Consider the following 24,766-nt stretch of genomic DNA (forward strand, 5'->3'; position numbering starts at 1 on the left):
TAGTAGCGGTGCTTATGTATAATGCCCCCAGTAGTAGTTCGCTTATGCATAATGCCCCCAGTAGTAGTTCGCTTATGTATAATGCCCCCAGTAGTAGCGCGCTTATGTATAATGCCCCCAGTAGTAGCGGCGCTTATGTATAATGCCCCCAGTAGTAGCGGCGCTTATGTATAATGCCCCCAGTAGTAGCGGCGCTTATGTATAATGCCCCCAGTAGTAGCGGTGCTTATGTATAATGCCCCTAGTAGTAGCGGCGCTTATGTATAATGCCCCCAGTAGTAGCGGCGCTTATGTATAAATGTATAATGCCCCCAGTAGTAGCGGTGCTTATGTATAATGCCCCCAGTAGTAGCGGAGCTTATGTATAATGCCCCCAGTAGTAGCGGCGCTTATGTATAATGCCCCCAGTAGTAGCGGCGCTTATGTATAATGCCCCCAGTAGTAGTTTGCTTATGCAAAATGCCCCCAGTAGTAGTTCGCTTATGTATATTGCCCCCAGTAGTAGCGGAGCTTATGTATATTGCACCCAGTAGTAGTTCGCTTATGTATATTGCCCCCAGTAGTAGTTTGCTCATGTATATTGCCCCCAGTAGTAGCGGAGCTTATGTAGATTGCCCCCAGTAGTAGTGCACTTATGTATAATGCCCCCAGTAGTAGCGGCGCTTATGTATAATGCCCCCAGTAGTAGTTCGCTTATGTATATTGCCCCCAGTAGTAGCAGAGCTTATGTATATTGCCCCCAGTAGTAGCGGTGCTTATGTATAATGCCCCCAGTAGTAGTGCACTTATGTATAATGCCCCCAGTTGTAGCGGCGCTTATGTATAATGCCCCCAGTAGTAGTTCGCTTATGTATATTGCCCCCAGTAGTAGCGGAGCTTATGTATATTGCACCCAGTTGTAGCGGTGCTTATGTATAATGCCCCCAGTAGTAGCGGCGCTTATGTATAATGCCCCCAGTAGTTGCGGCGCTTATGTATAATGCCCCCAGTAGTAGGGGCGCTTATGTATAATGCCCCCAGTAGTAGCGGCGCTTAAGTATAATGCCCCCAGTAGTAGCGGCGCTTATGTATATTACACCCAGTAGTAGTCCGCTTATGTATATTGCCCCCAGTAGTAGTTCGCTTACGTATATTGCCCCCAGTAGTAGCGGCGCTTATGTATAATGCCCCCAGTAGTAGTTTGCTTATGTATATTGCCCCCAGAAGTAGCGGCGCTTATGTATAATGCCCCCAGTAGTAGCGGCGCTTATGTATAATGCCCCCAGTAGTAGCGGCGCTTATGTATAATGCCCCCAGTAGTAGCGGCGCTTATGTATAATGCCCCCAATAGTAGCGGAGCTTATGTATAATGCCCCCAGTAGTAGCGGTGCTTATGTATAATGCCCCCAGTAGTAGCGGCGCTTATGTATAATGCCCCCAGTAGTAGCGGCGCTTATGTATAATGCCCCCAGTAGTAGCGGCGCTTATGTATAATGCCCCCAGTAGTAGCGGCGCTTATGTATAATGCCCCCAGTAGTAGCGGCGCTTATGTATAATGCCCCCAGTAGTAGCGGCGCTTATGTATAATGCCCCCAGTAGTAGCGGTGCTTATGTATAATGCCCCCAGTAGTAGCGGAGCTTATGTATAATGCCCCTAGTAGTAGCGGCGCTTATATGTAATGCCCCCAGTAGTAACGGCGCTTATGTAAAATCCCCCCAGTAGTAGCGGCGCTTATGTATAATGCCCCCAATAGTAGCGGCGCTTATGTATAATGCCCCCAGTAGTAGTTTGCTTATGTATATTGCCCCCAGTAGTAGCGGAGCTTATGTATATTGCCCCCAGTAGTTGCGGCGCTTATGTATAATGCCCCCAGTAGTAGTTCGCTTATGTATATTGCCCCCAGTAGTAGCGGAGCTTATGTATATTGCCCCCAGTAGTAGCGGTGCTTATGTATAATGCCCCCAGTAGTAGTGCACTTATGTATAATGCCCCCAGTAGTAGCGGCGCTTATGTATAATGCCCCCAGTAGTAGTTCGCTTATGTATATTGCCCCCAGTAGTAGCGGAGCTTATGTATATTGCACCCAGTTGTAGCGGTGCTTATGTATAATGCCCCCAGTAGTAGCGGCGCTTATGTATAATGCCCCCAGTAGTTGCGGCGCTTATGTATAATGCCTCCAGTAGTAGCGGCGCTTATGTATAATGCCCCCAGTAGTAGCGGTGCTTATGTATAATGCCCCCAGTAGTAGATGCGCTTATGTATAATGCCCCCAGTAGTAGCAGCGATTATGTATAATGCCCCCAGTAGTAGCGGCGCTTATGTATAATGCCCCCAGTAGTAGCAGCGCTTATGTATAATGACCCCAGTAGTAGCGGAGCTTATGTATAATGCCCCCAGTAGTAGTTCGCTTATGTATATTGCCCCCAGTAGTAGCGGAGCTTATGTATATTGCCCCCAGTAGTAGCGGTGCTTATGTATAATGCCCCCAGTAGTAGTGCACTTATGTATAATGCCCCCAGTAGTAGCGGCGCTTATGTATAATGCCCCCAGTAGTAGTTCGCTTATGTATATTGCCCCCAGTAGTAGCGGAGCTTATGTATATTGCACCCAGTTGTAGCGGTGCTTATGTATATTGCCCCCAGAAGTAGCGGCGCTTATGTATAATGCCCCCAGTAGTAGCGGCGCTTATGTATAATGCCCCCAGTAGTAGCGGCGCTTATGTATAATGCCCCCAGTAGTAGCGGCGCTTATGTATAATGCCCCCAATAGTAGCGGTGCTTATATATAATGCCCCCAGTAGTAGCGGAGCTTATGTATATTGCCCCCAGTAGTAGCAGAGCTTATGTATAATGCCCCCAGTAGTAGCGGTGCTTATGTATAATGCCCCCAGTAGTAGCGGTGCTTATGTATAATGCCCCCAGTAGTAGCGGAGCTTATGTATAATGCCCCCAGTAGTAGCGGTGCTTATGTATAATGCCCCTAGTAGTAGCGGAGCTTATGTATAATGCCCCCAGTAGTAGCGGCGCTTATGTATAATGCCCCCCAGTAGTAGCGGTTCTTATGTATAATGCCCCCAGTAGTAGTTCGCTTATGCATAATGCCCCCAGTAGTAGTTCGCTTATGTATAATGCCCCCAGTAGTAGCGCGCTTATGTATAATGCCCCCAGTAGTAGCGGCGCTTATGTATAATGCCCCCAGTAGTAGCGGCGCTTATGTATAATGCCCCCAGTAGTAGCGGCGCTTATGTATAATGCCCCCAGTAGTAGTGGCGCTTATGTATAATGCCCCTTGTAGTAGCGGCGCTTATGTATAATGCCCCCAGTAGTAGCGGCGCTTATGTATAAATGTATAATGCCCCCAGTAGTAGCGGCGCTTATGTATAATGCCCCCAGTAGTAGCGGAGCTTATGTATAATGCCCCCAGTAGTAGCGGCGCTTATGTATAATGCCCCCAGTAGTAGCGGTGCTTATGTATAATGCCCCCAGTAGTAGTTTGCTTATGCAAAATGCCCCCAGTAGTAGTTTGCTTATGTATATTGCCCCCAGTAGTAGCGAAGCTTATGTATATTGCACCCAGTAGTAGTTCGCTTATGTATATTGCCCCCAGTAGTAGTTTGCTCATGTATATTGCCCCCAGTAGTAGCGGAGCTTATGTAGATTGCCCCCAGTAGTAGTGCACTTATGTATAATGCCCCCAGTAGTAGCGGCGCTTATGTATAATGCCCCCAGTAGTAGTTCGCTTATGTATATTGCCCCCAGTAGTAGCAGAGCTTATGTATATTGCCCCCAGTAGTAGCGGTGCTTATGTATAATGCCCCCAGTAGTAGTGCACTTATGTATAATGCCCCCAGTAGTAGCTGCGCTTAAGTATAATGCCCCCAGTAGTAGTTTGCTTATGTATATTGCCCCCAGTAGTAGCGGAGCTTATGTAGATTGCCCCCAGTAGTAGTGCACTTATGTATAATGCCCCCAGTAGTAGCGGCGCTTATGTATAATGCCCCCAGTAGTAGTTCGCTTATGTATATTGCCCCCAGTAGTAGCAGAGCTTATGTATATTGCCCCCAGTAGTAGCGGTGCTTATGTATAATGCCCCCAGTAGTAGTGCACTTATGTATAATGCCCCCAGTAGTAGCTGCGCTTATGTATAATGCCCCCAGTAGTAGTTTGCTTATGTATATTGCCCCCAGTAGTAGCGGAGCTTATGTATATTGCCCCCAGTAGTAGTTTGCTTATGTATATTGGCCCTCATTCCGAGTTGATCGGTCGCAAGGCGAATTTAGCAGAGTTACACACACTAAGCCGCCGCCTACTGGGAGTGTATCTTAGCATCTTAAAATTGCGACCGATGTATTCGCAATATTGCGATCACAAACTACTTAGCAGTTTTAGAGTAGCTCCACACTTACTCTGCCTGTGCGATCAGTTCAGTGCTTGTCGTTCCTGGTTTGACGTCACAAACACACCCAGCGTTCGCCCAACCACTCCCCCGTTTCTCCGGCCACTCTTGCGTTTTTTCCGGAAACGGTAGCGTTTTCAGCCACACGCCCATAAAACGCAGTGTTTCTGCCCAGTAACACCCATTTCCTGTCAATCACATTACGATCGCCGGAGCGATGAAAAAGCCGTGAGTAAAAATACTATCTTCATTGTTAAATTACTTGGCGCAGTCGCAGTGCGAATATTGCGCATGCGTACTAAGCGGATTTTCATTGCGATGCGATGAAAAATACAGAGCGAACGACTCGGAATGAGGGCCATTGCCCCCTGTAGTAGTTTGCTTATGCATAATGCCCCCAGTAGTAGTTCGCTTATGTATAATGCCCCCAGTAGTAGCGGTGCTTATGTATAATGCCCCCAGTAGTAGCGGTGCTTATGTATAATGCCCCCAGTAGTAGTGCACTTATGTGTAATGCCCCCAGTAGTAGCGGCCCTTATGTATAATGCCCCCAGTAGTAGTGGCGCTTATGTATAATGTCCCCAGTAGTAGTTCGCTTATGTATAATGCCCCCAGTAGTGGCGGTGCTTATGTATAATGCCCCCAGTAGTAGCGGCGCTTATGTATAATGCCCCCAGTAGTAGTGGCGCTTATGTATAATGCCCCCAGTAGTAGTGCACTTATGTATAATGCCCCCAGTAGTAGCAGTGCTTATGTATAATGCCCCCAGTAGTAGCGGCACTTATGTATAATGCCCCCAGTAGTAGTGAACTTATGTATAATGCCCCCAGTAGTAGCAGTGCTTATGTATAATGCCCCCAGTAGTAGCGGCGCTTATGTATAATGCCCCCAGTAGTAGCGGCGCTTATGTATAATGCCCCCAGTAGTAGTGCACTTATGTATAATGCCCCCAGTAGTAGCAGTGCTTATGTATAATGCCCCCAGTAGTAGCGGTGCTTATGTATAATGCCCCCAGTAGTAGTGCACTTATGTATAATGCCCCCAGTAGTAGCAGTGCTTATGTATAATGCCCCCAGTAGTAGCGGTGCTTATGTATAATGCCCCCAGTAGTAGTGCACTTATGTATAATGCCCCCAGTAGTAGCCGTGCTTATGCATAATTCCCACAGAAGTGCCACTTATTCACATAATGGCTAAACACACACACACACACACTGACAGACACACACACACACACACACACACACACACACATAAATATACACACCCACACTGTGGTCGAAGTGGAAATTTTGAAGTGGGGGTATGGAAGAGTGAAGGAGGTAATTATGCGCGCGCTTATGGAAAAGGGGGTGTGGCCACTCAAAAGGAGATGTGCCCTTCAGTGTAGTTTACCACACCATATAACCCTTATACACATTATGCATCACAATAGTAGGACCCCTTATACTATCTAGTACTGATGCCCCTTTCACATTATACCACACGGTATAAGTCAAAATTCACACTATAGCACATGGTATGAGCCGAAATTCACATTATAACACACGGTATGAGCCGAAATTCACATTATACCACACAGTATGAGCCGAAATTCACATTATACCACACAGTATGAGCCGAAATTCACATTATACCACACAGAATGAGATATAATTCAGGGAGAGTAATTAAATCAATCAGTAATTAAAGACTCCCAATGTGCTTACCTCCTATTCCTCACATTTACAAGGACACACCGTAACTGTACTTGGCCTCCATCAGTATGCCCCCGTCCCGCGCCGCCCATAAGCCGTAGAAGACACATGAAAATGGCAAAAAGTTGTAAATGCACATGGGCGCTTATGCATTTGTACACTGCTCTGAGCATGCAATTTCATGCAACTTGTGCAACGCCAACTGGTATAATGGCCCTCATTCCGAGTTGATCGGTCGCAAGGCGAATTTAGCAGAGTTACACACGCTAAGCCGCCGCCTACTGGGAGTGAATCTTAGCTTCTTAAAATTGCGACCGATGTATTCGCAATATTGCGATTACTAACTACTTAGCAGTTTCAGAGTAGCTCCAGACTTACTCTGCCTGTGCGATCATTTCAGTGCTTGTCGTTCCTGGTTGACGTCACAAACACACCCAGCGTTCGCCCAGGCACTCCCACCGTTTCTCCGGCCACTCCTGCGTTTGTTCCGGAAACGGTAGCGTTTTCAGCCACACGCCCCTGAAACGCCGTGTTTCCGCCCAGTAACACCCATTTCCTGTCAATCACATTACGATCGCCGGAGCGAAGAAAAAGCCGTGAGTAAAAATACTATCTTCATAGTAAAGTTACTTGGCGCAGTCGCAGTGCGAACATTGCGCATGCGTACTAAGCGGATTTTCACTGCGATGCGATGAAAAATACCGAGCGAACAACTCGGAATGAGGGCCAATGTTCACTTTGCATGAGCCACATTGTCCTCATTACTTTAATACAAATTACATATTTTTTTCTATTTTTTTTTTTTTTTTTTTTACTTATCTTTTCTTTTTCACTATCATTTGACGAATGTTACCAAAGACCAGTTGCTTACAAACTAAAGGGGAGATTTATCAAAGCTTGGAGAGAAATACTAACCAATCAGCTTCTGTTATGTTACAGACAGTGGGGTCTATGTACAGATGTAGCCCCTCGCATCGTGGCTACACCTGAGCGCTATGTGCACTACCAGAGCAGCTAGGTGTGCCTTCACCTAGCCGCGCCGAGCTGCATCTTTATCTGCCCCATATACTTTGTATGGGGCGCAGGTGCATCTAAAATGCATGCGCATGGAGTCGTGCGCGCGAGTCATGGCAAATGAACTGCATTCACACCTGGATGTAGCCACAATTTAGCCACGATGAGATAAGAACGCCCAAACCTGCAATGCAATAACTGAATACATCACAGGGATGTATTAAATATCACATGCAGGGACAGAGCTTGCGGGAAAGCGCTATCCCTGTGAATCCTCTCCATACACTTCTCAGGGTATTTCTCACTAAAAATACCCTGAGAATGTGCTGCACATGCACCGACACCTCCACCACCGGGTACCCCCCCACCCCCCTTACACCGCCTAGCACTTACCTGGTGGTCAGTGACCAGCGACGGACTGGGGCCTTGATTCGGCCCTGGCATTTGTGAAAGCGCGCGTCACGGGGGGTCGCGCGCACACTTCACAGGGGTCCGCCGTATGACGTATGGGGGCGTGCCGCAAGTCATGGGGGCGTGGACTCGTGGCACTCCCCCATTACCATGTCGACGGTTGCTGGGGGGGGCGCGCCGCGAGTCCGGTGGCGTTGACTCGCGGCACGCCCCCATTTCCATGGAACCAGAGAGCGTTCCCGGCTCTCTGAGCGACCAATTCGGCCCACCTGCCCATCGGCCCTTCTGGCATGTGCCAGAAGTGCCAGATGGCCAGTCCGGCCATGTCGGTGACCCACAGTGAGCTCCTCTGTGACTCCCGTCATCTGATCACTGCCTTCCAGCTTTGTGACCCCGTCATCTGATGTCTCTGCTGTAAATTAAGATGCTGCCAGTTTACAGCAGACAACATTTCTTTCTTTTTATGGTGATCAACCTGTGGTCTTATTAGACACACATGGCTGATCACAGCCGCCGGCTCCCTACTCTGCTCTAATGGGCCCGCAATCGTTCATCGATCATCGTTTAAACATGATAGCCAATTTGGACGATACTGATGTATGTAATGTCATATCATCAAATCAGCCATAGCTATCGTCCAGTGTGTTTGCTTAAAATTGCGGAAGACAAATCGGCCAACGATAATATTGTTGGTCGGTAATATCGGCAGAATCGCCAAGTGTGTAAGGCCTATTAGTAAATCTGAGCAGATCACATTTCCTGTTACACGTATGGGAAATGCTAAAAAATTAAAGGGATTGGTGTAGTTTTTCACGAAAAACTGATCCATAAGCCCTTTAACACATTTCAGAGAAACTAAAATAATGTGAAAAAGGTTTATTAAATATAATATTGATAAATAGGGCCGTTTATCTCTCCACGCTTCATAAATCTCTGCCTAAATTAAGAAAAAAGGAGTATCCCACTGAATATACTGTACTTTTACTCCTTGTTTTTGAACCCTGCTGCTACAAATCCCATTCCTGCACACAGGGGGTTATTAAGAGTTGTTAGCAAACCAAAAAAGCACACTAATGGGTAAACCATGGCCCTCATTCCGAGTTGTTCGCTCGCTAGCTGCTTTTAGCAGCAGTACAAACGCTAAGCTGCCGCCCTCTGGGAGTGTATTTTAGCTTAGCAGAAGTGCGACCAAAAGGATCACAGCGCTGCTACAAAAACAGATTGTGCAGTTTCTGAGTAGCGCGAGACTTACTCCTAGCTAACGATCACTTCAGTCTGTTTAGTTCCTGTTTTGACGTCACAAACACGCCCTGCGTTCGGCCAGCCACGCCTACTATTCCCCAGCCACTCCTGCGTTTTAACCGAAACGCCTGCGTTTTTACACACACTCCCCGAAAACGGTCAGTTACCTCCCAGAAACACCCACTTCCTGTCAATCACTCTGCGGCCAGCAGTGCGACTGAAAAGCGTCGCTAGACCTTGTGTGAAACTGCATCGGCTGTTGTGAAAGTACGTCGCGCGTGTGCACTGCGCCCCATATGCATGTGTAGAAGTGCCGCTTTTTTACCTAATCGCTGCGCTGTGAACGAAAGCAGCTAGCGATCAACTCGGAATGACCACCCATGTGCACTGCAGGGGGGGCAGATATAACATGTGCAGTGAGATTTAGATTTGGGTGGGGTGTGTTCAAACTGAAATCTAAATTGCAGTGTAGAAATAAAGCAGCCAGTATTTACAATGCACACAGTAGCGGATCTTGCCACGGGCAAGCAGGACTTTTGCCCGGGGCGCCGCCTTCCGGAGGGCGCCACACCATGGCAAGATCCACTACTGTTTGGCAGTGCCCCCCGCTGTGAAGGGAACTAGACGCTACCCGTCTAGTTTCCCTTCGTGGAGAGGACCTTTGCTGTGCGGTGTGCGATGATGTCATTGAGCACCGCACAGCATTGTGGGACTGGCACAGACGCTAGGGGTCATAATTGACCTCTAGTGTCTATCTATGCTGTGCTATGGGAGAGACGTCATGACGTCTCTCCCATAGATCCGAGGAGAGGAGCGGCGCCGGCGGAGGTCTGCAGCGGTCGGGAATCAGGAGCGGGGATAGTAAGTATTCCTTTTTTTTTTTTTGTAAGCGGCGCTACTGTACAGGGGGCACAAATGAGGGCACAACTCTACAGGGGGCGTAACTGACTACGCCCCTGTATGAAGCCATGCCCCTGTTTTTCGCCCGGGGCGCCACAAGGGCTAGAATCGTCCCTGAATGCACAGAAACAATATAACCCACCCAAATCTAACTCTCTCTGTACATGTTACATCTGCCCCCCCCTACAGTGCAACATGGTTTTACTCATTAGTGTGCTTTTTTGGTTTGCTAACAACTCTGAATAACCCCGTCGCCTATATATTTGTCCAGATCTGTGACTCTATGACTCATGCTAATGCTGGGCGTGGCTAGGAGCTCTGAGTCATAGAGTCACAGATCTGGACAGGACACACTAGGTAAAACACACGCTACCTAATAGTTAGCGCTACACCTTGCAGCAGCCAGTGCTTTGATGACAGCCCCCCCCCCCCCTTCCCAGGGGTAATGGGACAATTAGCAGCAACCCCGGGAAGCCTACACCTGCGGCTGCTCCCCGTGGAGCGTGAGGGGGAACGGCGCCCGCAGACCACATCTCCGAGGAAGCACCGCGGGGGTACGCGGCAGGCCAGCCTCCCCTGCATGGGGATTGACTGCGTTAGGGTACGCGTCACCGTGACGTCACGGCAGTGCTGTGGGGAGACTACAACTCCAGCCATGTCTTGCGTGGCCAGGAAGGAACATGGTGGTTGCTGTTTCTGGTGCTGGTGCAGAGTGAGAATCTGTAGTGTGCAGTGTGCAGGGACAATGAAGCTGGTGAGAGGCTAATACCATATACTGTGATGAGAGATAAGTCCCCAGCGCGCACACTGTGTATATGATGTTAGATAGGGGAAGGGGACATTGTCTTTATACCTACATTATGTACACATAACATATTATTAACACACTAGGGGCGGGATGTACTAACCTCTCTTGCTGCGGTATTAGGGTTATCTCTGCGCTCCCGGTGTTTACTCCTCATTAGCTGTTTTCCTCCCGTTGCCCGGTGCTCACCAACACTCCCTGTAGTTTCCGCGTCACACTAGCCGTCACTGTGGTCTGCCTAATCACCGCCGAGGCCACTGATCCCTCCACAGCGGTTGTTTAGCGCTGTGCTCCCCCTGTCAGTGAGTCACGCTTGCGCAGTAGTTGCAGTAGTAGGAAGCAGAGACTACTGCGCATGCGCGACTCACTAACAGGGTGAGCGCAGCACTGAACAACCGCTACAGAAGGATCTGTGGCCGCGGCGGTGATTAGGCAGACCACAGTGACGGCTAGTGTGACGCGGAAACTACAGGGAGCGCCGGGCAGCAGGAGGAAAACAGCTAACAAGGAGAAAACACCGGGAGCGCAGAGATAACCCTAATACCGCAGCAGGAGAGGTTAGTACATCCCGCCCTCTGTCATTTATCATGTCCTGCATCCACTGTTCATGTCGTCGCAAGGGCCTACACCTCCTTGACCATCGCACGCCCTTTGGCCGTAAAAATAAGAATTTACTTACCGATAATTCTATTTCTCGGAGTCCGTAGTGGATGCTGGGGTTCCTGAAAGGACCATGGGGAATAGCGGCTCCGCAGGAGACAGGGCACAAAAAGTAAAGCTTTAGGATCAGGTGGTGTGCACTGGCTCCTCCCCCTATGACCCTCCTCCAAGCCTCAGTTAGGTACTGTGCCCGGACGAGCGTACACAATAAGGAAGGATTTATGAATCCCGGGTAAGACTCATACCAGCCACACCAATCACACTGTACAACCTGTGATCTGAACCCAGTTAACAGTATGATAACAGCGGAGCCTCTGAAAGGATGGCTCACAACAATAATAACCCGATTTTTGTAACTATGTACAAGTAATGCAGATAATCCGCACTTGGGATGGGCGCCCAGCATCCACTACGGACTCCGAGAAATAGAATTATCGGTAAGTAAATTCTTATTTTCTCTATCGTCCTAGTGGATGCTGGGGTTCCTGAAAGGACCATGGGGATTATACCAAAGCTCCCAAACGGGCGGGAGAGTGCGGATGACTCTGCAGCACCGAATGAGAGAACTCCAGGTCCTCCTTAGCCAGGGTATCAAATTTGTAGGATTTTACAAACGTGTTTGCCCCTGACTAAATAGCCGCTCGGCAAAGTTGTAAAGCCGAGACCCCTCGGGCAGCCGCCCAAGATGAGCCCACCTTCCTTGTGGAATGGGCATTTACATATTTTGGCTGTGGCAGGCCTGCCACAGAATGTGCAAGCTGAATTGTATTACACATCCAACTAGCAAAAGTCTGCTTAAAAGCAAGAGCACCCAGTTTGTTGGGTGCATACAGGATAACAGCAAGTCAGTTTTCCTGACTCCAGCCGTCCTGGAACCTATATTTTCAGGGCCCTGACCACATCTAGCAACTTGGAGTCCTCCAAGTCCCTAGTAGGCGCAAGACACCCCAATAAGCTGGTTCAGGTGAAACACTGACACCACCTTAGGGAGAGAACTGGGGACGAGTCCGCAGCTCTGCCCTGTCCGAATGGACAAACAGATATGGGCTTTTTTGAGAAAAAAAAACCACCAATTTGACACTCGCCTGGTCCAGGCCAGGTCCAAGAGCATGTTCACTTTTCATGTGAGATGCTTCAAATCCACAGATTTGACTGGTTTTAAACCAATGTGTTTTGAGGAATCCCAGAACTACGTTGAGATCCCACAGTGCCACTGGAGGCACAAAAGGGGGTTGTATATGCAATACTCCCTTGACAAACTTCTGGACTTCAGGAACTGAAGCCAATTCTTTCTGGAAGAAAAATCGACAGGGCCGAAATTTGAACCTTAATGGACCCCAATTTGAGGCCCATAGACACTCCTGTTTGCAAGAAATGCAGGAATCGACCGAGTTGAAATTTCTTCGTGGGGCCTTCCTGGCCTCACACCACGCAACATATTTTCGCCACATGTGGTGATAATGTTGTGCGGTCACCTCCTTTCTGGCTTTGACCAGGGTAGGAATGACCTCTTCCTGAATGCCTTTTCCCTTAGGATCCGGCGTTCCACCGCCATGCCGTCAAACGCAGCTGCGGTAAGTCTTGGAACAGACATGGTACTTGCTGAAACAAGTCCCTTCTTAGCGGCAGAGGCCATAAGTCCTCTGTGAGCATCTCTTGAAGTTCCGGGTACCAAGTCCTTCTTGGCCAATCCGGAGCCATGAGTATAGTTCTTACTCCTCTACGTCTTATAATTCTCAGTACCTTAGGTATGAAAAGCAGAGGATGGAACACATACACCGACTGGTACACCCACGGTGTTACCAGAACGTCCACAGCTATTGCCTGAGGGTCTCTTAACCTGGCGCAATACCTGTCCCGTTTTTTGTTCAGACGGGACGCCATCATGTCCACCTTTGGTAATTCCCAACGGTTTACAATTATGTGGAAAACTTCCCCATGAAGTTCCCACTCTGCCGGGTGGAGGTCGTGCCTACTGAGGAAGTCTGCTTCCCAGTTTCCATTCCCGGAATGAAACACTGCTGACAGTGCTATCACATGATTTTCCGCCCAGCGAAAAGTCCTTGCAGTTTTTGCCACTGCCCTCCTGCTTCTTGTGCCGCCCTGTCTATTTACGTGGGCGACTGCCGTGATGTTTTATCCCACTGGATCAATACCGGCTGACCTTGAAGCAGAGGTCTTGCTAAGCTTAGAGCATTATAATTTTACCCTTAGCTATATTTATGTGGAGAAAAATCTCCAGACTTGATCACACTCCCTGGAAATTTTTTCCTTGTGTGACTGCTCCCCAGCCTCTCGGGCTGGCCTCCGTGGTCACCAACATCCAAAACTGAATGCCGAATCTGCGGCCCTCTAGAAGATGAGCACTCTGTAACCACCACAGGAGAGACACCCTTGTCCTTGGATATAGGGTTATCCGCTGATGCATCTGAAGATGCGATCCGGACCATTTGTCCAGCAGATCCCACTGAAAAGTTCTTGCATGAAATCTGCCGACTGGAATTGCTTCGAAGGAAGTCACCATTTTTTTACCATGGCCCTTGTGCAATGATGCACTGATTTTAGGAGGTTCCTGACTAGCTCGGATAACTCCCTGGCTTTCTCTTCCGGGAGAAACACCTTTTTCTGGACTGTGTCCAGAATCATCCCTAAGCACAGGAGACTTGTTGTCGGGATCAGCTGCGATTTTGGAATATTTAGAATCCACCCGTGCTGTTGTAACAGTATCCGAGATAGTGCTACTCCGGCCTCCAACTGTTCCCTGGACTATGCCCTTATCAGGAGATCGTCCAAGTAAGGGATAATTAAGACGCCTTTTCTTCGAAGAAGAACCATCATTTCGGCCATTACCTTGGTAAAGACCCGGGGTGCCGTAGACAATCCAAACGGCAGCGTCTGAAACTGATAGTGACAGTTCTGTACCACGAACCTGAGGTACCCTTAGTGATAAGAGCAAATTTGGGACATGGAGGTAAGCATCCCTGATGTCTCGGGACACCAGATAGTCCCCTTCTTCCCGGTTCGTTATCACTGCTCTGAGTGACTCCATCTTGATTTGAACCTTTGTAAGTGTTCAAATTTTTTTAGATTTAGAATAGGTCTCACCTAGCCTTCTGGCTTCAGTACCACAATATAGTGTGGAATAATACCCCTTTTCTTGTTGTAGGAGGGGTAATTTAATTATCACCTGCTGGGAATACAGCTCGTGAATTTTTTCCCATACTGCCTCCTTGTCGGAGGGAGACCTTGGTAAAGCAGACTTCAGGAGCCTGCGCAGGGGAAACGTCTCGACATTCCAATCTGTACCCCTGGGATACTACTTGTAGGATCCAGGGGTCCTGTACGGTCTCAGCGTCATGCTGAGAGCTTGTCAGAAGCGGTGGAACGCTTCTGTTCCTGGGAATGGGCTGCCTGCTGCAGTCTTCTTCCCTTTCCTCTATCCCTGGGCAGATATGACTCTTATAGGGACGAAAGGACTGAAGCTGAAAAGACGGTGTCTTTTTCTGCAGAGATGTGACTTAGGGTAAAAACGGTGGATTTTCCAGCAGTTGCCGTGGCCACCAGGTCCGATGGACCGACCCCAAATAACTCCTCTTCCTTTATACGGCAATACACCTTTGTGCCGTTTGGAATCTGCATCACCTGACCACTGTCGTGTCCATAAACATCTTCTGGCAGATATGGACATCGCACTTACTCTTGATGCCAGAGTGCAAATATCCCTCTGTGCATCTCGCATATATAGAAATACATCCTTTAAATGCTCTATAGTCAATAAAATACTGTCCCTGTCAAGGGTATCAATATTTTTAGTCAGGGAATCCGACCAAGCCACCCCAGCTCTGCACATCCAGGCTGAGGCGATCGCTGGTCGCAGTATAACACCAGTATGTGTGTATATACTTTTTATGATATTTTTCCAGCCTCCTGTCAGCTGGCTCCTTGAGGACGGCCCTATCTATAGACGGTACCGCCACTTGTTCTGATAAGCGTGTGAGCGCCTTATCCACCCTAAGGGGTGTTTCCCAACGCGCCCTAACTTCTGGCGGGAAAGGGTATACCGCCCATATTTTCTATCGGGGGGAACCCACGCATCATCACACACTTCATTTAATTTATCTGATTCAGGAAAAACTACGGTAGTTTTTTCACATCCCACATAATACCCTCTTTTGTGGTACTTGTAGTATCAGAAATATGTAACACCTCCTTCATTGCCCTTAACGTGTGGCCCTAATAAGGAATACGTTTGTTTATTCACCGTCGACACTGGATTCAGTGTCCCTGTCTGTGTCTGTGTCGACCGACTAAAGTAAACGGGCGTTTACCAACATCGTCCTCATACATGTCGACACACACGTACCGACACACAGCACACACACAGGGAATGCTCTGATAGAGGACAGGACCTACTAGCCCTTTGGAGAGACAGAGGGAGAGTTTGCCAGCACACACCAAAAACGCTATAATTATATAGGGACAACCTTATATAAGTGTTTTCCCTTATAGCATCTTTTTTATATATTTCTAACGCCAAATTAGTGCCCCCCCTCTCTGTTTTAACCCTGTTTCTGTAGTGCAGTGCAGGGGAGAGCCTGGGAGCCTTCCCTCCAGCCTTTCTGTGAGGGAAAATGGCGCTGTGTGCTGAGGAGATAGGCCCCGCCCCTTTTTCGGCGGCCTCGTCTCCCGCTCTTAACGGATTCTGGCAGGGGTTAAATATCTCCATATAGCCTCCGGAGGCTATATGTGAGGTATTTTTAGCCAAAATAGGTATTCATTTGCCTCCCAGGGCGCCCCCCTCCCAGCGCCCTGCACCCTCAGTGACTGCCGTGTGAAGTGTGCTGAGAGGAAAATGGCGCACAGCTGCAGTGCTGTGCGCTACCTTAAGAAGACTGAGGAGTCTTCTGCCGCCGATTCTGGACCTTCTTCTCGTTTCAGCATCTGCAAGGGGGCCGGCGGCGAGGCTCCGGTGACCATCCAGGCTGTACCTGTGATCGTCCCTCTGGAGCTAATGTCCAGTAGCCAAGAAGCCAATCCATCCTGCACGCAGGTGAGTTCACTTCTTCTCCCCTAAGTCCCTCGTTGCAGTGATCCTGTTGCCAGCAGGACTCACTGTAAAATAAAAAACCTAAGCTAAACTTTTCTAAGCAGCTCTTTAGGAGAGCCACCTAGATTGCACCCTTCTCGGCCGGGCACAAAAATCTAACTGAGGCTTGGAGGAGGGTCATAGGGGGAGGAGCCAGTGCACACCACCTGATCCTAAAGCTTTACTTTTTGTGCCCTGTCTCCTGCGGAGCCGCTATTCCCCATGGTCCTTTCAGGAACCCCAGCATCCACTAGGACGATAGAGAAATATTTATCCACTAACAACATTATGCTTGAAGGTAAAACTCCACATAATACAAATATTGCTCCCCCAAAGGACGTGCAGGGGTTAAGGGGGTGTAGCCTCTTGTGACGGTGTGAAGAGCGCCCGTAGTGCGCAATGAATCACCTAGTAGTGTATAACAGGGATCGTGTTCATCCCTATGTCTTCTGACTAGCTCCTATGGATATTGCTCATGTTCCCAAGGTGTCTGGAATATTATTTACTGCTTTGTTGTGAGTACAGACAACCGCTGCGGCAAGATGACTTTCCCTTTCAACTTGAGACACTGATGACTCAGAATGAATGGCTGGTGGTGGTCTGCTGTGTACACAACACATTACAGTGCAAGCTGCCCTGTTTTCCCCAGTACCCTCCTAATTGGCAGACCAATTAATCCGCTCATCTGTGAGCAGATAATGTATTACGCTAACTACCTTCCATTTGCTGAAGCCATTCTCCGAGGTAACGTAATCTTGGTCTTGTTTATCTCTTGCCCTGAAACACACTACAACGCCTCATCAGTACCAAAGGTCAATTAGTGGACAAATTAAGCTATTATTAGCCTCTAACAAGGGTGACTGGCATCATTACCCTTCCTGTTTACCAGCAAACTGTTATTTTAATACAAGGACCAACTAATAAATCAGTGAATCTGCTGCGTTGCTCTGTCTGTTTTGTGTAAATGATATTAAATAGGCGCCGGCAGCTGCCAAATTTGTAACCTTACCGTAATGAGGGGCTGTGATATGTACCTAACATGATCTGCAAGATGTGGTTTGCATTGATTAGGTAATAGAAATAGAACAGGTCTCGGGGCTGCTTTACTTAACATTGTGACACATTAGCGCGGTCGGTAGCGTTATTTCTTCATAGATTTAAGGAAGAATTATAACGTCCATTAGCTACAGGTCTCTTTGTAGCTACCAGAGCTGCCCCATTTCAGCATTTGTCATATCCAGATCTTTACAGGACCTAATTCAGACCTGATCGTAGATGTGGGAAAAACGCACATCTACGATCAAGTAGGAAGATGGCTACCCACCATGTTTTTGGCAGCCACCGTGACCCGCCCCAGCAATGGTCCGTACACAACTCCGTTGTCCTGACCGCACCACCACAATGTCGTCCCAACACCACCGACACGCCCCCGATCGCTTTTGCCTGTCAATCAGGCAGAGGCAAACGCACAGGTGAGATACCATTGCATCTCACTGTGTCTGCATGCGGAGTGTGGCTTCTGCACATGCGCACACTGCACTGGCCTATATCCTACGTACGCTGCCGCTGCAGTGACCAGTATTTAAGTATATAGGACCTGATTCAGAGATGACGCTGAAACGCAGCGCCTGTGCTAAAATCTGCAAAAGCAGCAGGAGACACCTGAGAAAGACGCTCACTACCAGCTTATGTGATCCGACATCGCAGCCTCGGATCTGCACGTGTGCAGCGTGGCTTCTGCAACTGCACAGATCCAAAAACATTGGAGATGGTCAGTGTGACTTAGACCATGTGCAGACCACCGATAAGGCGATAAGTAATCACTCACCTGTGTAAAACTCAGGTATGTGTACAACTGTGAATCAGGCCCAAGTGTACACATAGGGGGCGGGTGCGCCACAAGATGCGTACAACTCCAGGGAGACTTTATTTCCATCTATGCATGGTGGGAGCAACTACCAACATTTCCCATTCTGAATCAGGCTACCTGTGTCCAGGGGCATAGCCAGAATTTTTTGGGCCCCATATCAACATTTTGAAGGGGACCCTGTCCAAATGCTTTCTAAAGAGACACTTCTCTGCAGCAGTTGTTAATGTTATGCCCCATAATAGTGCCCTAGTTAATTTCTTTGCACCATAGTAGTGCCGTATATAATGTTATGCCCCATAGTAGTGCCCTAATTTATTTTCTGAATAGTAGCAGTGACCTAGTTAACATTAAGTCACATTATAGGGCTGCCAATGCACATTATGCAACGCAGTACCTTCAATTCTCATTATGACATACAATGTCCCAGTTCTTATTATATCACATACATTACAGTGCCCCCAGTTCATGTTATGCCACACTATAATGCCTCCACTTCATATTGTGCCACATTACAGTGCCCCCAGTTCATGTTCTGTCATATTACAGTGCCCCCAGTTCATGTTATGTCACATTGCAGTGCCTCAGTTTATATTATGTAACACTATAGTGCCCTCTCATTCATTTTATGCCACATTACAATGTGCAGGTCCAGTGGCATCACTATATATTGTAGGCCTCGAGGAAAAAATTTGCAAGGGCCCTATGTACCACCACCCACGATTACATGATTATGCCACCATGCCCCCCCCCCCCCCCCCCCCGCACAGCTCACCTTTGCGCCCACCCCAACCCATATGTGCCGACTAGGCTGCCCCTTCCTGATGGTAATGAAGTCAACAACCATGTTTAACATAATCCAATTAAAGTAGAGAGTCACAATAGAAGTAGCCATGTTGTGGGTGGAACTATTATTCATGAGAATTTATTGTATCAATTCTCTAAGAACCAGAACCACATGAATATAGGTAGAGCTCATAAATGTTGGTCAGGCAGCATTAGTAGAGCTCATGAATATTGGTCAGGCGGCATTAGTAGAGCTCATGAATATTGGTCAGGCGGCATTAGTAGAGCTCATGAATATTGGTCAGGCAGCATTAGTAGAGCTCATGAATATTGGTCAGGCGGCAATAGTAGAGCTCATGAATATTGGTCAGGCAGCATTAGTAGAGCTCATGAATATTGGTCAGGCAGCATTAGTAGAGCTCATGAATATTGGTCAGGCAGCATTAGTAGAGCTCATGAATATTGGTCAGGCGGCATTAGTAGAGCTCATGAATATTGGTCAGGCAGCATTAGTAGAGCTCATGAATATTGGTCAGGCGGCATTAGTAGAGCTCATGAATATTGGTCAGGCGGCATTAGTAGAGCTCATGAATATTGGTCAGGCAGCATTAGTAGAGCTCATGAATATTGGTCAGGCAGCATTAGTAGAGCTCATGAATATTTGGGGTGATTCAGACCTGATCGCTGGGCTGCAAACTTTGCTGTCCTGCGTTCAGATAGTCGCTGCCTCCGGTGTGAGTGTAAATTCGCCGTGCAAGTGTGCGATCCTATATGTACGCCGAGCTGCTGAAATTCACTTTGTGCAGTCTCTGCGCAGCCCAAGACTTACTCCTACAGTGTGATCACAACAGGCTGATCGGGCCGGAGCTGACGTCAGACACCGTCCCTGAAAATGCTTGGGCACACCTGAGTTGTTCCGGACACTACCAATAAACGGTCAGTTACCACCCACAAACGGACTCTTCCTGTCAATCAACTTGCAAACGCCCGTGCGACCGGATTTTTCACACCATCCCGTCGCTGACCGGGGATTCCCTTTGTTTCTGTCTGATGCGCGTGCACTTTGCAGTGCATACGCATGCACAGTTAGTACCTGATCGCCCCCTGCGCAAAAAAGCACAGCAGCGATCAGGTCTCAATCACCCCCATTGGTCAGGCAGCATTAGGAGAGTTCATGAATATTGGTTAAGCGGCATTAGTAGAGCTCATGAATATTGGTCAGGCAGCATTAGTAGAGCTCATGAATATTGGTCAGGCAGCATTAGTAGAGCTCATGAATATTGGTCAGGCGGCATTAGTAGAGCTCATGAATATTGGTCAGGCGGCATTAGTAGAGCTCATGAATATTGGTCAGGCGGCATTAGTAGAGCTCATGAATATTGGTCAGGCGGCTTTAGTAGAGCTCATGCATGTTGGTCAGGCGGCTTTAGTAGAGCTTATGAATATTTGTTAGGTAGCATTAGCAGACCCTCCAACATGACCCGCCCCACTAGGTACAAAATGCACTGTTTCTGGACTTCCCTCTTAATTTATGATTTCCATCACCTGTGTTGAACTAGTTAAATGATAAGAAAGCTGTTTCTTCACAGGTGATGGCAATAATAAATTAAGAGGGAAGTCCAGAAACAGAGCATTTTGTACCTAGTGGGGCGGGTCATGTTGGAGGGTATGCATTAGTGGAGCTCATGCATATTGGTCAGACGGCATTAGTAGAGCTCATGAATATATGTTTGGCAGCATTAGTAGAGCTCATGCATATTGGTCAGGCGGCATTAGTAAAGCTCATAAATATTGGTCAGGCAGCATCAGTAGAGCTCAGGAATATTGGTTAGGCAGCATTAGTAAAGCTCATAGTTATTGGTCAGGCAGCATTAGTAGAGCTCATGAATATTGGTCAGGCGGCTTTAGTAAAGCTCATGAATATTGGTCAGGCGGCTTTAGTAGAGCTCATGAATTTTGGTCAGGTGGCATTAGTAGAGCTCATGCATAATGGTCAGGCAACATTAGTAGAGCTCATGAATATTGGTCAGGCGGCATTAGTAGAGCTCATGCATAATGGTCAGGCAACATTAGCAGAGCTCATGAATATTGGTCAGGCGGCATTAGTAGAGCTCATGAATATTGGTCAGGCGGCTTTAGTAGAGCTCATGAATATTTGTCAGGCGGCATTAGTAGAGCTCATGAATATTGGTCAGGCGGCATTAGTAGAGCTCATGAATATTGGTCAGGCGGAATTAGTAGAGCTCATGAATATTGGTCAGGCAGCATTAGTAGAGCTCATGAATATTGGTCAGGCAGTGAATCAGTAATTACTGGTCCTGACAAAGAGATATTGGCTTAGACCACAAAGTACTGTACATGACTTCTCTCCAGCCTATTTTAAGTGCAGCCTTGATAGACATGTCATTTACCAATGATATTACAGTTTGATGATGCCTAACCATCTTCTTTTTCATCCCATAGGTATCATTGATTTCCTTGTAAGTCAGCATCCAGCTGCCAGATCCCTCCGGGATCACTTGATTTTCAAAATCGCACCAATGCTTAATCCTGATGGGGTGTACCTGGGAAACTACAGGTAGGAGAACAAGTTTACAGTGTACCTGAGTGATGTTCGAAAGACAACATGTATCATATGAGTGACCTAGAACTTACTTATCTAGACATGCTTAATGATGACGGGTGGGTGGCCAGACATTCAGGTCACAACTTTTATTTCTAACTATTCTTTTTTTGTTTTATTTTTGCTTGTTTAAATTAAAAACTGTCTAAAATTATGTTTATGATTTCAATGTATTTCCCTGGGAAAATCTAATTTATTCTGAGTTTGTAAGTACAGGTTGAGTATCCCTTATCCAAAATGCTTGGGACCAGAGGTATTTTGGATATCGGATTTTTCCGTATTTTGGAATAATTGCATACTATAATGAGATATCATGGCGATGGGACCCATGTCTAAGCACAGAATGCATTTATGTTTCATATACACCTTATACACACAGCCTAAAGGTCATTTAATACAATATTTTTAATAACTTTGTGTATTAAACAAAGGTTGTGTACATTGAGCCATCAAAAAACAAAGGTTTCACTATTTCACTCTCACTCAAAAAAGTCCGTATTTCGGAATATTTGGATATGGGATACTCAACCTGTATTAGTTTTATTATATGGCACTACACACCATAGGGTCATTCCGAGTTGATCGCTCGCTAGCAACTTTTTGCTGGCTTGCGATCAGATAGTCGCCGCCTATGGGGGAGTGTATTTTCGCTTTGCAAGTGTGCGAACGCGTGTGCTGTCGAGCGGGCCGAAAACATTTTGTGCAGTTTCTAAGTAGCTCTAGACTTACTCAGCCCATGCGATCATTTCAGCGTGTCTGGTCCGGATTTGACGTCAGACACCCGCCCTGCAAACGCCTGGACACGCATGAGTTTTTCCAACCACTCCCTGAAAATGGTCAGTTGACACCGATAAACGCCTTCTTCCTGTCAATCACTGTGCGTTCGGCTGTGCGAATGGATTCTTCGTTAAATCCATCACTCAGCAACAAACCGCTTTGTACTCGTACGACGCGCCTGCGCATTGCGGTGCATTAGCATGCGCAGTTTAGCCGCGGTTGAGATGATCGCTGCGCTGCAAAAAGTTGCTAGCAAGCGATCAACTCAGAATGACCCCCTATACCTACGGCCTTAGAGCATAAGTGACTAAAAGAAAAATCTGTAAATAACAGAGACTAGCACAAATTAGGAAGGAGCTTACACTCTAATATGGTTATACGGTATATTGATATGTTGCTTCTCTTTATTATTGATATAGTCATTATTATTATTATTATTATTATTATTATTATTATTATTATCCAGTTATATAGCGCAACAATATTACATAGTCCTTTACAGAGATAGCACTCATTCAATTCCGGCAGGGCCACCTTAACATATAGGCAAACTGGGCAGCTCCGCAGGACCTCACAATTCTAGGGGCTTTAGAGCAGGGGCGGGTGGTGGTCACACAATCACAGCATTCTCTACCTGCCTCCCAGCCTGCAGCCAGACAGTGAAAGTCAGTCAACATGCTGATTGGTGGATGGCTGGAGCTGTCCACCAATCAGAATGCTGATAGCCATTCACTGTAGGAAAGCACGTAAAGAGATGGTGCAGAACCAAGAGGAGCAAGTTATTTTTTATTTAATTGGTTCCCGTGAATGGGTGGGTAGGGGCCCCAGTGCATTGCTTGCCCAGGGCCTATTATGCTGTTAAGACGGCCCAGATGTTTGTCCCTGCTCCATATTAGCTTACAGTCTAAATTTTGTAACACTGGAACACTGACACAGGAAATAGGTCAGACACCCATAAACCTACCCTACCAGTATGTTTTAGGAGTGTACATATTGCTTCTCCTCCATTGGGAGAGGGGACGTGGCCACACCACATTGAGGCTTTGTTCTAGGCACAACATCCTTTTATACTTTCACATACAGGCGCAACCCATGTGCAGAGAAACAGCTCCAGGAAGGAGAAGGGCAGCATGTGCGAGGTACGAGTGTGGCTTAGTGGTTGTGTTATCATGGCCACACTCAGGGTGAGATGTTTCAAGCCTTGGAGAGGGATAAAGTGGAGCAGTTGCCCAAAGCAACCAATCAGATTCTAATACCCCTTTAACACCGCAAGCCCATGTCACAGCAGCTTGAAACCCGTTCACACTGCAGGCTGGACCCGGGGTACTACCGGGGCTTCTCCTCTGTTGTCACTTGGAGATAACATAATCTCAAGCGCCGGTGAGCCGGCTCTCCATAGGGTTTGAATGGGCTACAGGTCAAACCAGCTGCATAATGTTGTGCTAAGCAGACAATACCAAATATTGGGAGTGTTTTCCGCAAGACTAGGCAAGTCTCCCACAAGCACCTCACCGAGTGAAGTGGTCAGTCTGGGCAGCTTAATGACTTGAGTCACACAGAATTGCGTCTTTGTGGTAGTGTCCTTCTGCTACACAATGCTTGGAATCACGGCTTTGTATAGCATGGGGCAGAATGTGGAACCACACTCTCCTGCCTGCCTACACCATACACCCCTGACACCTCCTAACTACCCTAACCATGGTACAGCCAGATCAGTTCAGAGTTGGACTGTTCAACAGGGGCACAGGGGAAACCCGTCTGCCCCCCCCCCCCCCCCCCCCGTTCCAGACTGTGCACTTTCATTATACAGTATATTACACATATGTTGCACAATTATCATGTATGCACTAGCAGTATTTTATATATATATATATATATATTTCTAGGAATAAAACATAATGGAAAAGGCGCTCATAGTGCAGACTGTTTATTCAATTTAAAAACAGTAACAGGTCCAGGGACAAATTGTATAGGACTCGTACCATATAGCACACGCTGTGGGCTGGTTACCACACGGTTCAAAGAAAATCCACTGGCACAAACTGCATACCCGCTGGCCGCCACCCGGGACCACACACCGCGCCGCCGGCTATGGTATAGCCGTGACTCGTTGGGAAACCTCTCTGGATCAGACAGTAGGAGCAGCTGCACAGGTGGACACAGTGCGTCAGACAGGCCACGTCCCAACGCGTTTCGTATCACACTTCGTCAGTGCCAGTCGTCTTTCTTTGAACCGTGTGGTAACCAGCCCACAGCGTGTGCTATATGGTACGAGTCCTATACAATTTGTCCGTGGACCTGTTACTGTTTTTAAATTGAATAAACAGTCTGCACTATGAGCGCCTTTTCCATTATGTTTTATTCCTAGAAATCAATCATGCTCCAGGAGTGCGGAGCCTTCATTGGGAAAGTGCTGCGGTATTTATCCTATACCTGTGCTGCAACTCAGAGGTTTCTGGTGCTTGTAATTTTCTCTACTGTTGAGAGAAAAAGGACTGCCAGAATGGGCCCCTAATACGGCATC

The 24,766-nt window shown here is 47.5% G+C and overlaps 1 protein-coding gene across 1 annotated transcript in view; it reads left to right on the plus strand.

Moving 5' to 3' along the window:
* AGBL4 (AGBL carboxypeptidase 4) overlaps positions 1–24,766 on the plus strand; it is a 669,979-nt gene that overhangs the window by 40,919 nt on the left and 604,294 nt on the right. Inside the window, exon 3 of the mRNA XM_063941485.1 lies at positions 21,306–21,420. Coding sequence (XP_063797555.1) covers positions 21,306–21,420 — 115 coding nt within the window. The remainder of the gene's footprint in view (positions 1–21,305; positions 21,421–24,766) is intronic.

Source organism: Pseudophryne corroboree, chromosome 9 (genome assembly GCF_028390025.1).
Source record: "Pseudophryne corroboree isolate aPseCor3 chromosome 9, aPseCor3.hap2, whole genome shotgun sequence".
Taxonomy (NCBI): domain Eukaryota; kingdom Metazoa; phylum Chordata; class Amphibia; order Anura; family Myobatrachidae; genus Pseudophryne; species Pseudophryne corroboree.